This window comes from Etheostoma cragini, chromosome 19, assembly GCF_013103735.1.
Source record: "Etheostoma cragini isolate CJK2018 chromosome 19, CSU_Ecrag_1.0, whole genome shotgun sequence".
NCBI classification, from domain to species: Eukaryota; Metazoa; Chordata; class Actinopteri; order Perciformes; family Percidae; genus Etheostoma; species Etheostoma cragini.
Window position 1 is genome coordinate 13,382,540 of NC_048425.1, and position 12,704 is coordinate 13,395,243.

A 12,704-nucleotide genomic window follows, 5' to 3' on the forward strand; every position below is an offset into this window, starting at 1 on the left:
AAAATTAGAGGTTGTAGCTTTTTACTCATGCTTAGAGGATATACATCAAGTAGGAGGCTGGGGTGACAGAGCAATAGGCACTTTAAAACATAGATTGCCACAAGGGTTTTAAAGAATTATGGCCATCAGTAGGAATTTGGAGAAAAAGGGTGCTTTCAGTGTCAGTGACAGCAATAAAGATGGGCTTTCACCGCCAAACTGGTGTACCATCAACGTTGAAGAAAAAACAATGGTGGCGTGTATCTAAAACTGTAAAAAGTGTAGGCTGGAGTGACCAGACTTTACTGTAATTATCTTCTGCTTCAATTTATTGGGTTAAGGTAGGAAATTACCATTACAGATGCTAATTTATGGATGATTTGATTAGGTCTCTACTAAATCCTAGCTGTATCACTCCAAAGGAATTGGATCGACCTTAACCCTGACAGACATGGACACACACAGTCCTCAAGTACTCAAAGTGTCCTACATGTTCTTGTTAACTGCTAGGACTGCTGTAATTATGTCAATAATTAAATAACACGCTCTCCTGACCTCACACTTCATATAAAAACCGTAGGGATAGTCAATTCTTCTTCGCTGAGTAAAATTAAATACAGACCAGAAGCAACAGGGCCAGTGGAAAGTGGCAGTTCTCCTTTGAAATGATAAAAAAAAAAAAAAAAAACATGATTCATGACCTGTGGTTGAATTATTAATCTTTTAATCTCCGCAGCAGATAGAAGCCTCCATTTTTGGCCACGGGAAAATTACAGTTCATACGGCGTGTTGTCATTCAGGCTGACGGGGGGCTGGGGGTGGGGGGGGTGTGGGGGGGGGGTGGAACTGGCTTTAAGTGTTGGCTTTAATTCAATAGCATTTAAGGCAAATGGAAGTGCACTGGGCACTTAGAGGAACACACTGAGGATTCAGACAGTGACCGTGGAATAGAATAGAATAACCAATACTATATATACTATATATTCCTTGAACTATGGCACAGTGCCTTAAAATATGATTCCTGATGAAAGGTCAGGTGTCTTTTCTTCCACAAAACCTATTTTCATAGCAAAACAAAGCAATATACAAGGATCCATGATATGATGAATGCTATTGTTATATTATAATGGTCCCATTCTCTTGGAGGAAAAACAATAATTACAGCACTATAACCAGCGAATTGAAAATTCAGCTAAAAAACCTCATCTACAATAGACAAGTTTGTACATGTTTTACTTTTTGTCACCAAAGAACTTGCAGTCAGACAAGAAAGAACATTGTATAAGAAGTGACGGGACAAACGTTGACTGGTCCTTTGTTGTTCCGGGGACTTGATACGTCTCCCCGTCACTGATATCAATGGATGAGAGGAGGCAACACAGAAAAACATATGGATGCATAAAGCGCAAACAAAAGATGCACAACGGTGCACAGAACTCTGGCAGCTCATCAAAGCACATGCTCCGAACGGTTATAAATTATGCTGAAGGTTCTATTGTTTGTTTTTTTCCTTCCTCATCTCCTTCAGATCATGGAGAGATTTAAAGACGTGGTGGGCGTTGGGAGCTGCAGGCTGTCATTTAAAAAAAAAAAATGTTTTACTACCTCCTCTAGCTCCCCTTCTCCACTTGTCTCATCGATGTTCTTGGCTTTTGGAGCACATCTAGTATCATTTTCCCTCCTGGTATGTTACGTTGTGTACAATTTCATTAGTAGCCATGCAATAAAAACCGTAATCATGTGTGAGTCAAAACAGAAGCTGTGCTCGTGCCAACAGTGTCCTGGCATTCGAGGTGGCAATCTGCAACTCTGAGACTGGCTGTCCTTCGAGCCATGGCAGCTTAATCTGAAAAGACATCTTTGCAACAGAGCTTGTCACATCATTGCCATGATAGTGAGCTGATGACCAAGAGAGTGAGTGAAGCGATGTGAGATAACTGGAGGCAAGGAACTGCTTTTTGATTCATTCTGAAGTCCTAGAACACATTTTGCCCAAAGCTATGGCTTTTAAGACATGCATGGTGTTGGGTAGCATTTTGTGAAGGTAGTCTGTGAAACTCGGTGCTATGGTTCTGATAAGCAGGTCCCAGTTTTCTTTGTATCTTGGGTTCCTCCAGCAATACACATGGCTGTAAATGGTTTTAAACAAATAAACCATAACATTCTGCATCAATGGGCCAAAAAAAGACAAAAGAAAAGAAAGAAAATTGTTAGCGCAAGACTCTAAAGGGGCCAGAGTCACCTGACAGACGGAGGCAGCCGAGGGCTGCCTTTTGATAGCCTTGCTAGCTTGTGTACCTTACAGTATAAAGCTTAAAAGTGGAAAAGCCCACACAACGGCCCTTGAGGAAACCATACTATAGCGTCTTTTGTTTTGCAAGTTATCAATGCAAAAAATAAAAAACAACTATGATTATGAGAGAAACAAGCTCCCTTAAATAAAGACCACCATGGAAACCTCCAGACATTTTTGTTAAATTTTCTTGATTTTATGTATCAAAGTTTTATTATTTACAAAAACAACCCTAATTCTCCAATGTATGGGTCTGTTGACAAGCAAAAATAAATAAATAAAAGCTACATAGTCAAGCCCACAACTAGTGTGGTCTTAAGCTAAAGGTCTCAATATATCCCCCTCCAATTACAGAGAAAATGCAACATGTTTGTTGGGGAGAGGCACTAAATGTTACAAAAATTACTTCAAGGGGGGCCTTTGACAATACCCACCATGTTTGCCTGCTTATTGGAACAAATTAATTAGAGACCAACTAGATAACTGAAACAAAAAAAAGTAATTCTATCTGGTGTTTAAAGGAGGTTTGATGTTTCACTTTTATTGAACTGGAGAATGTACACAGGATTGCATCCTTGTTTTGGTGACCACTGGACTCAAGAAGAGTAAAGTGTCTTGCTCAATGGCACATTTAAAGTAGAGGTACTGAATGGGAGTCATACTTTACTGTCCTGGCTCAGAGTAGAGCCCGACCGATATCCCTGTTAGTGATGGCTTTTGTATAGTTTGTCCACTAGAGGACGCTCTACAACTTATGATACTTGAGTTTGTATTTTTATATATTTTATTTATCAGAACTTTGATATATTTTGATGTTCCTCTGTTCTGTTGTGACAATAAAGCACATTCTTATCTTATTTTAGTGCGAACTCCTAAATAACTACAAATAACTAATGTTAGGGAAATCTGTTTGTTTTGTAACGCGTTTCTGGATTAAAAAAAAAAAGTATATCGGCATTTTGGATTTTAAAATAACCAAATCTTTGTATCGTATCGGCCTTAAAAATCCTTCATCGGTCGGGCACTAGTTCAGGGATTCCTATTAGATCCTGGAAAGGTGACTTCACAAGCGTGCTGGTGCAGCCTTTTTAAAGTGCTCAGTGATTACGAGCCACTGTGACATACCTTCAGCCATGCGCTAAACCTGGCTCACCCTTGACAGCGACTTGTTCGATATTTCTGCTCAACGTGAGACCACAACGCTGCCATGGTCCACGAATCAATTTGCGGCAGGACTACGTGCCTTCCCCCACCTTTTGCTATTCACCACGTGTCACGTCTTGTCCCTTCCCTCATCCTTCAATGACTGCGAATAATTGTTCCACTGGTGGCAGGCTTTAATTATTCACATGATGCCAAGGCTCAGGCAATGGCAGCTATCACCTCATCCATCACAAAGAACTATGGCTCCGCCAATCTACAAATGCACTGTCTACCAGTTGCGTTGTGTGTGGCAATGTGTGTGTGTGTGTGTGTGCCATATATGATAAACATCTTGGAAGCAAACTGCTGATGCTGGTCTTCATTATTTTTAGATGGGTTTGAGATTAACAGAGAGGAATGGAGGGTGATCCGCGGCTTGGCGTTACACTGCTTTATAGACCACTTTTTATTTCATCTTATGGTAGGTAGCCTCGGTAGGAAATACAAAAAAAGGCAGTCTCTGCAGCTGACCATTTTTTTTGTTAATCTCCTGTCTCTTTCTCTCTCTTTCACTCTCCATCTCCCTGTTCATGCTCATTCTCCCTCATTCGCTTCTCCAAATCTCCCCAAGCACATGCTATGACTTGTGCATCCTAAAATGCTGAAGACATTAACCACAACATCCTGTCCTTCATCCAGAAATACTATCTTTGGAAGTTAGCATTTTTCACTGTCAAAACCATGTCAATTCAGCAGTAGGGAAGTGTGAGTAACCGTTCTGCTTCATTAAAAGTTGATGATGAGCAATAGCTATCGGAGCGTCATCTGCAAGATTGTTGAAGACCCTTTTCAAAAAGCAACACAAACAGTGTAACACAGTTTTGTTAGCAGGGTTTCTGTGTGGCAGCAGAAACAGACACACACCTACCAAACCTATTGTGTTTTTGGGGCTCCTGGTTACCCCACTTTAACCCACCAGATCAGGGTGTAGACTCAATCTCCAGATTCTACATTATTTTCCAAAAACTGTGAAAGCAGTCAACATATTTGGCAAATGCAACTTAATTCCTGTAACGCCAACAGGCAGAATCGGTACAGTCAGATTGGTAAGGGTAGTGTTAGTAGTGTGATCCCCAAACCCAGGATGCTACACCATACCCATCATGCAATTTGATAGCGTCTTTCGACAGACCGTCCCTGACTGGAAAACACCCACATCTTCTAACCTCCGTATTTATGATGCAGGCTTTTCCACTCTTGCAAAAATAAAGTCGTAACAATTATTTTGTAAAGCTGATTGTCACATATAATCTTTCATGTATTACATACAGAAAGGAAAGCCAAATCTTCTGCAACATTGAGAAAACTTGTTGAACCCAAAAGGTGCTCACAAGCTTGCTCCGTATGTACTCACACTCGATCGGTGCCGTAACTGCGGTAGTCCACTGCAGCAGAAACGGCCACAATTAGCGCGGGAACGCCGTAGCCCACCATGTAGAAGTAGCGTCGACGTGAGTGCTCGCTCTCGAACACCTCCACCAGCATGATGTAGAGCTGCACGCCCTCCAGGAACATCCATGTGAACGCTGCCAGGAAGAAGAAGTGGAGCAGGGCAGCAAAGACAGCACAAGCAATCTGGGAAGGATTTATAATGGCAGACACGAACATAAATGAGAGAGATAAAAAAAAAAAAAAAAAGAAGGGAGCTGTGAGGATTCAGTATTCAGTACATATACAAATCAAATCAGTTCGGGGCATTTCGCTGATTTCCTGATGAAATAACTTGCTAGAGGGCATAACATGACTTGCAAAGTATTTCGTCCAAGTGACTGTAACCGAGCAGCATTTCCTGACCGGTGCATGTTTGTGTCTTACCAACAATTAGCACTGCTAAGCTTTGTCTGGCTGAAGTGATTGGATGTTTGCCTGTAGTGTCTGGCAAAAGACCGCTGCAGCCACATAACCCATGTGGTCTTGTTTGCTGTAGCTGGCATGGCTAAAAGAAAGCAATGTGAAGAAGCAAAGTCAACAGTCCAAGAGCTATTTGCAGCTCACTGCATTTGCTACGGTGGCCAGGTGCGAGCACATAACGTAGTTAGACACTTCCTGAGCTGATAGAGCTACATACAGGCGAGACCCGAAGCCAGCAGAATGTCAATCGTATGTATGCACATGCCCACACACTTTCTTACAATAATGAGATAAAGTCCTTACATGGATTGATGTAATTATTGGCACAGCTGAACATAACTAGCATATTTTGTCAATGAAATGGATTCAGTTAAATAACTAAAAGGTTGAGTGGACATTAATTGCCGACCAGGACAGTGATCTTAGAGCCGCGCTGTGAATCACACCCATAAAATGTTATGGAAGGGAAAGGTGTAGGGCCGAAGCATTGTCTTTAACTTCACAGAGAAGTGGCTTTGCGGTTAAACTGTGGCCCGTGAGCATTGGTTTTGATAGGTATGGTGATATTTGAATTAAGTATAATTTTATAGCACAAGGCTGAAATGTACAGACATACAATCGTTTTCTCTGCACATTTAGTATTTCTATTACTCATAATTTACTTGCACTTATGACAAAGTTGTGAGCTGTTGGTATATTTGGGATAATATGCTATGAACAATGGTTTAAATAACTAAAATTATTAAAAAGACGATTAGTAATACAATATATTCCACTATCTGGCACCATTATAAATTCTAACACACAGAGATCATTTCAAACTGTGCTCAGACAATCACTCCAGCTTTATTTTCCCCTCAGAGAGCAAACCTTGTGTACTCTGCCTCATTAGCAAGCCAAAATGGCATGATTGCGAGAAACTGTGGGTGGAATAAAGCCCTCCGCCATCCTGTATACATGTAATGACTCCGCATTTGTCTTCAGTGAAAGTTGAGCACACACACTTGAGGACTGTGCAGTGACAGTGTGCCTCCACCTGCTACCACAGCTGAGCTCTTACAGGAAAAGTAATGCCGTCCAAACTACAGTTATTATACTAGAAGACGCTTTAGTGTATTGAGCGGCTTAACCCAGATTAATTTGAAGTGTGTACAAATTGGAAAACTGCACCAGGAGAGGGCTGGGAAGTGAACGGATACATGTATGCCAGTACTGTATGAGCAGTATAAGAGGGATCTAGACATTAGGGTGTGACAGTGAGTGGGCAGGTGTGTGTTTAGGACAAAGTATGTGAGGCATCAGTTTCTTCTGTGCAACCAGGGGACCAAAAGGTTTGTTGAATACAGAGCATCCAATTCTTTTCTTTGAGTATCTGGTCTCAGTGAGCCAAGCAGAATCAAAAAAAAGTTTAAGGTCACAGGCACTCTCTGGGACATAGCACTCCCAGCACAGCAGGACACCAAAAATGACATTTTCTTAAAAAGATTCTAGGCTTTTAAATCTAGAAAAGAGAAGATGGCGAACACTCCTCAGGGGAGGTTAACACAAAACTTCCAGGAAGCCCTTCTAGCGGCCCCCAAGGGACCAAGTATCCAACAAATGTTGTGATTCAAGACCTTTTTTGTGACAGACAGGGACATGCCATCATTTGTTGACACTTTTAATGCACCCCTTTCTGATCTGTGTTTTAGAACACTAGAGCTAGCTGAGTGTCTACATGGTTTAAAAGCAATACAATATACTTTCCATATTGGCCAACTATGACGTGTTTTTGGACTTTAACGTCACTACATTGTTGGCACCTTCAAACACTTCAGATTACCTAATGAAATTGGGTTCAAGTCAACAATTTGAGACTTCAGATTAACTTGGTCAGATTAACAATGAGAGCCCTTGTAGCGGTGGCTGCAGCGGCTCCCTTTTATATGTCTGTAACCTTTTTTTTAATACGATTTTTTTGGGGGCATTTTATTTTAATAGGACAGCTCAAGACATGAAAGGGGGGAATGACGTGCAGCAAAGGGTCACAGGTTGGAGTCAAACCTGGGCCCACTGCGTCGTGGAGTAAACCTCTATGTACTATGGGCGCCTGCTCTACCAACTGAGCTATCCGGGCGCCCTCTCATTGTTGATATTCTGCACTTCAACAATTTGGGAAAACCTTGTATTCATTTTCTTGCCAAGAGTTAGATGTGAAGCTTGATCGCACTCTCTATGTGAACAGTAAATACAGCGTGTAGCTGGAACAAGCAGCACGTTATCATATACTATGCTTATTTAAGCATAGAGTGTAAAAGCAGTTTTAGGTACAAGATTATTTCTTGTCCAGGAACGGTAAGCAGTAGGACAATTTCATTACCTTTGGACAGAGGCATGCTAGCTATTCCCCATGTTTTCAGTCTCTATGCTAAGCTTTCCACCGAGGTGTAGACACAGGCTGCTTACTCCAGCTACATATTACCATACAGAGTGGAGACTGGTATTTTTATCCAAATCCTGGCAAGAAAGGTAATAAACATGATATAATAAGAATAACAATTTTTCAAAAACACTGTACTATTCTATTAACCTTTTTCAGTTTTATTTCTATTCCGGCATAATGCATTTTCAACTGACGACTCTATTATTATTTCTTCTTCGATGGTTTTCCTGGTTTTGCAGTACTCGTCCACTACTTGTGTACTTGTTGCAGTACAATGCATCGGTTCTAAATAAATCAATACGCATCTATCAGTGGCAGTCTTACCGGCTGGTCACCCCGATTGATCCCCACAAGGAACAGGGACTCGGCGATGAACAGGCTGATGCAGAGGTTCTTATGGATGGTGTTCCGATCGCTCTGGAGGCCGCGGAAGAAGCAGAAGGTGAAGAGGCTGATGAGCAGGCAGACCAGCGACAGGAGGATGCCAACCCAAGTGATGACATCAAGGAGCATGTTGTGAACAGGGTCTGTGTTCTGTAAGAGGATGAGAAAAAGTGGTCGGCAACATCAAACTCATTATTGGTTGACATCATGTGAGAAAGAACTTATTATATATATATATATATATATATATATATATATATTTATTTATTGTACCCAGAACCCAATTTTGGTTGGATTGTAAGGAAAAGATAATGTGTGTATGTCATGTTGGGATTCATTTGTGAACACAAAACAATAAAAGCCAATGAAAACCAGTGATCCTTTAATCAACATTCTCTTTCTTTCTGTCAGCTTTTATTTTCATTACTAATATTTTTTTGAGGAAAATGCTTTTATTCAACTGTCCAATGAACCAGTACAGAGCAAGCCACAGGTGGCAGATATGAATCATAAATTAGTCAATGTCAGTGTGAATCAATCTAAAATGCGCCCCTACTGTTTCATTTCTCTCAGGCAACAAAGTGGAACAAAGTGAGCAATCCAGAGGGTGGCAGGTGTCTAAGACCAACACAACAGGAATACAATCAAACCACATTTCTAATGTGGTTTGATTGTATTCAACATGGACAACAACCTCCACTGTTGGTTTTCCATTATTTTCTCTTTTCAAATAGTGACTTGCCACCACAGCCAGCTTTGGGCACTAAAAAGCCTTTTGCTGAGGATAAATTTGTGCTGTACAGGAGAGATAAGGATCAACGGTGATTCCAGAGCAGCCATGAAAGAGAATTTACATCATTCCATAAAAGCCAAGTGCACACAGGGATACTTGGACAGAAGTGGGGAGAGGCCAGACTCCCTTTAAAGGGGCGCTATGCAGTTTTGGTCATTTCTTTGTTGTTTTCTTGTTTGTTGCTTGCAGGTTTCTCTATAGAACACCCCCCCCCCCCTACAGGTTTCTCTATAGAGCCCCCCCTACAGCTTCAGAATAGATATTTGGCAGCTCCTATATTTGCTGTATGCTCGCGACAAGGCTGTCTGCTTCTTTTTTGCCCGACTCAGCCATGACGATAGTGTGAAAAACTCAGAAAAAAACTCCATCGCTACCTTGTTAGCTAGTTCCTGAATGCAATGCAATGCAAGCAATTAATTGTGAAGCGATTTTTTACATCGTGAGACGGCCACCATTCAACTCAAATCACTCCATTTCAATGGCTCCGAAGCTGCTCAGTTAAGGTAAATGAAGCTAAAACAAACTGCGTAGCTCCCCTTTAAACAGCAGAATCTGCAGAATGACGGACGTCTGTGGCCTTAACCACATGAAAACAAAGACATTAGAAGCAACATTCTGCCAATAACCTGACGGGGTAAAACTATGGCCCTGCAGAATTGGAGCTTAATTAGAAATGTGCAATAGGTGCCTCTCTTGCTTGATCAGCAAACTTTATGTAAATCCTCTAAAAGAGTGGTTCCCAAACAGGAGCTCGTGTACCCCATAGGATACATGGGAATATTGAGGAGTAGCTCAACTAATAGTGATGCAATACAGATTACATGCGAGCAGAGCAGTTCTAACAGTATGCTGTAATAATACTGGAATGAAATCCTTAATTTGTTAAAACAGCTACAAGTAAGTGCTAAATGCTTTAAATAGTTAGCTAAAGGTAACAGATAAACAGTTGAAACAGTTAGGTAAAAGTAATGCTAAAATGGTTGAAATGGTTAGCAAAAAATAACTGATGAAGTGTTATTTAAGTAAAATTGTTAGCTGAAAGTAACGGATCAACATTTAAAACAGATAGGTAAAATAAATAATAGTTACAAGAAGCTAATCCAGCTACCGCTGCTCCAAGTAGTAGCCTAGTGCACATGCAAAGCCTGACAGTGCAATTGTAGGAAAAAACATTGTAAAACCCACATGAAGTCATTATAATTTAACATCTAGTTAAAAATCAATCCAGAAGAAGACGTGGAACATGGCAGGTAGTGTGGATGAAGGAGCACTTGATTCATCTGACACTGATGCGGGGAGTACGTCTGACTCCAAAAGATTTAACGTTGCACAAGCACCCGTCAGCCAAGCAGATGCACAAGTCACATCTGTTATTAGCGACCTGACAATTTCTTATCATGCTACCAGTAGGGATGAAAAGACTTGTCAAGACAGGATCCCAAAATATAGCACAGGCATTAAATAGTTAAGTGTCTTCTAGTGTAAATGTAAAACATAGAGATGGGCTTCAGATAGATAATTACTGCATACAAAGTCTTTGGTCATCTTTTAAAGCTTCCTAATTTCCCAAAGGGATTCTCCTCTCTTTCAGCCTGTTGGGCATTGATTTATAAAGAAAAAAAAGTATTTGGGGGGGGGGGGGTCATTTTAAAGAAATCTGCCAACCTCCACACAACTGACTGACTGTCATCCCTGCTGGGACTCAAGTACTATCTGGGTGGAACTTTTCAGTTTTGACATGACGGCAACGTCTGAATGCTAATTAAGATCAAACAGCCATTATTTTAGCACAGATGGCTACATTACATATTCTTAAATGTAGACAGTCGACTAGATTTGACAGGCAGTTAAAATACAGCACAGGTAAACGCTAGGCTAAACTCCTTTTGACTGTCTATACGACAAGGACTAACCACCAGACTTTGGTCTGGTTTGATATCAAAGGTGTGTATATACTGTAGTCTTGGCCTCCAGAAAATAAATCTTCACCTTTAAACTCCGCCGTCTAGGGTAGGATGTGAGAGCGTATGCAAACCTAAGAAAATATTTGCTTGTGTTGTAAAATAATGCCGGAAAAGCATAGTATATGTCTAATATGTCTCTCAAACAAGCACCTCTTTAAATCACATTTTAACCACAGTCAGCAGTATCTGCTGCAGGGGCCGGGAGAGAGACATTCAACATCCACGGGTGCTTGTTTATCTTTTTTTTCCCTCCCCCCCTCCCCTTTAGACTGAGAAAACTTGGTGGATAAAGTATCGCACAAAAGCCTTGTTTAGTGGCAGTGTAGCTAACGCTAGCAGAGAGGGGAACAGATGCTGATCATTAAGGGGCTCTGGTACAATAACAGCCGCACTGCTCCTTGAGTCTGGGGGGAGCACTCTTGATTTTCCTGCCTGATGAGCCGTTGTGTATACGTTGGAGGGGTGGGGGGGTTAGCAAGATGTTATATATATATATATATATATATATATATATATATATATATATATATATATATATATATATATATATATATAGAGAGAGAGATGTGTGTGTATGTGTGTATGAAATTAAGGCTCCTTACTTTGGAGGCGTGCGTAAGCAGTGGGTGGCGACAGATGTCGGTGTTTGTGCTTGCACGCTCCGTAGGTGTGTGGTGCGTGTGACACATAAGTCAGTTTTCAGTCTGCTGCATTACAAAGGCTCTGATGTGGTGGGTGGTACTAGCTGCGGCGCATTGTGAGGGGACCCTAAGGTCTCCAGGGCTAGCGAGCTGTGCAGTGGCTGCAGGCTCTATCCATCACAATCTCACCTTCAGCTGGAGCGGGTCCAGGTCAGAGAGAAAGAGAAGGCAACAGAGGAAGAGAGAAAAAGACACGGAGCTATAGAAACAGAGAGAGAGGGGTGCAGAGTGTATCTACACACCTGGGTGATGGATTTACTGAGGAATGATATCTTTGTTCTTGGAGGTGTGTGATGGCTGAATGTCTCTGCTGAAAAGTTTCCTCTTACTGGGGGCTCTGCCCAGGCAGGATGGCAAATGATGTGATCTGCAATGCCTCTGCACCTAAACTCACACCGAACCGTCTCAATGATGGGAATCAGTCTTGGGGTCTCTAAAGTGGGCAGATGTAATTTGTTCTGAAATTCAATCGCCGTGTCGCAAGGGCGGCCGAGTCATCGAGCATCCATGTTACTTAGCGAGGCAGGGTCCATTTGTCTTTCAATCTTTTCTCTCCTACCTTTTTCTCCTTTTTATTAAACACACATATTTTTCATTTCAGATGAATGCCTGAGGAGATTGGCTTTGTCCCTGCTCTGTTCACATTCAGCACAAAATATGGTTTCCATCTACTTGAGCAGGAGGAGCAGACGTGGCAGCTAGCCTTTTGCATCGGGCACTGGTCCATCCGGCAATGCCATCTGAACCTCACATCTCACGCACATGAGAATCTTAAGATTCCGTGTTTAGAGCCAAAATCTCCGGGAACTTGTTTTTTTATTTCGAGGGTGAAGTGGTGAAGAGAACAGAGCGTCAATGCTTTATACCCCAAAGAACCGCTCTCAGCATGGTGCCATGAAGCCAATCCAATTAAAATGCATAAATCTCCCTTTATGCCTCCAGAGCCGGGCTTTGACTCATGAAATACGGCCAGGCAGGGCAGACAGTTGCACTGCGGGTAGTGGCCCTACTGCAGGGAGTCATGTGACAAGTTCACCTAGGGTATGACCACGGATTTATGATTTGCACAGGGATGAGGAACACTTGCAGAGAGGCTGTATGAATCAGGGGTCTT

The 12,704-nt window shown here is 41.7% G+C and overlaps 1 protein-coding gene across 1 annotated transcript in view; it reads right to left on the reverse strand.

The window, feature by feature from the left end:
* Positions 1–12,704, reverse strand: part of LOC117962194 (adhesion G protein-coupled receptor L3-like) — a 229,202-nt gene that overhangs the window by 21,677 nt on the left and 194,821 nt on the right. Inside the window, exons 16-18 of the mRNA XM_034901333.1 lie at positions 8,073–8,282; positions 4,832–5,050; positions 2,135–2,200 (exon numbers count right to left, since the gene is read on the reverse strand). Of these exons, the coding sequence (XP_034757224.1) occupies positions 2,135–2,200; positions 4,832–5,050; positions 8,073–8,282 (495 nt within the window). The remainder of the gene's footprint in view (positions 1–2,134; positions 2,201–4,831; positions 5,051–8,072; positions 8,283–12,704) is intronic.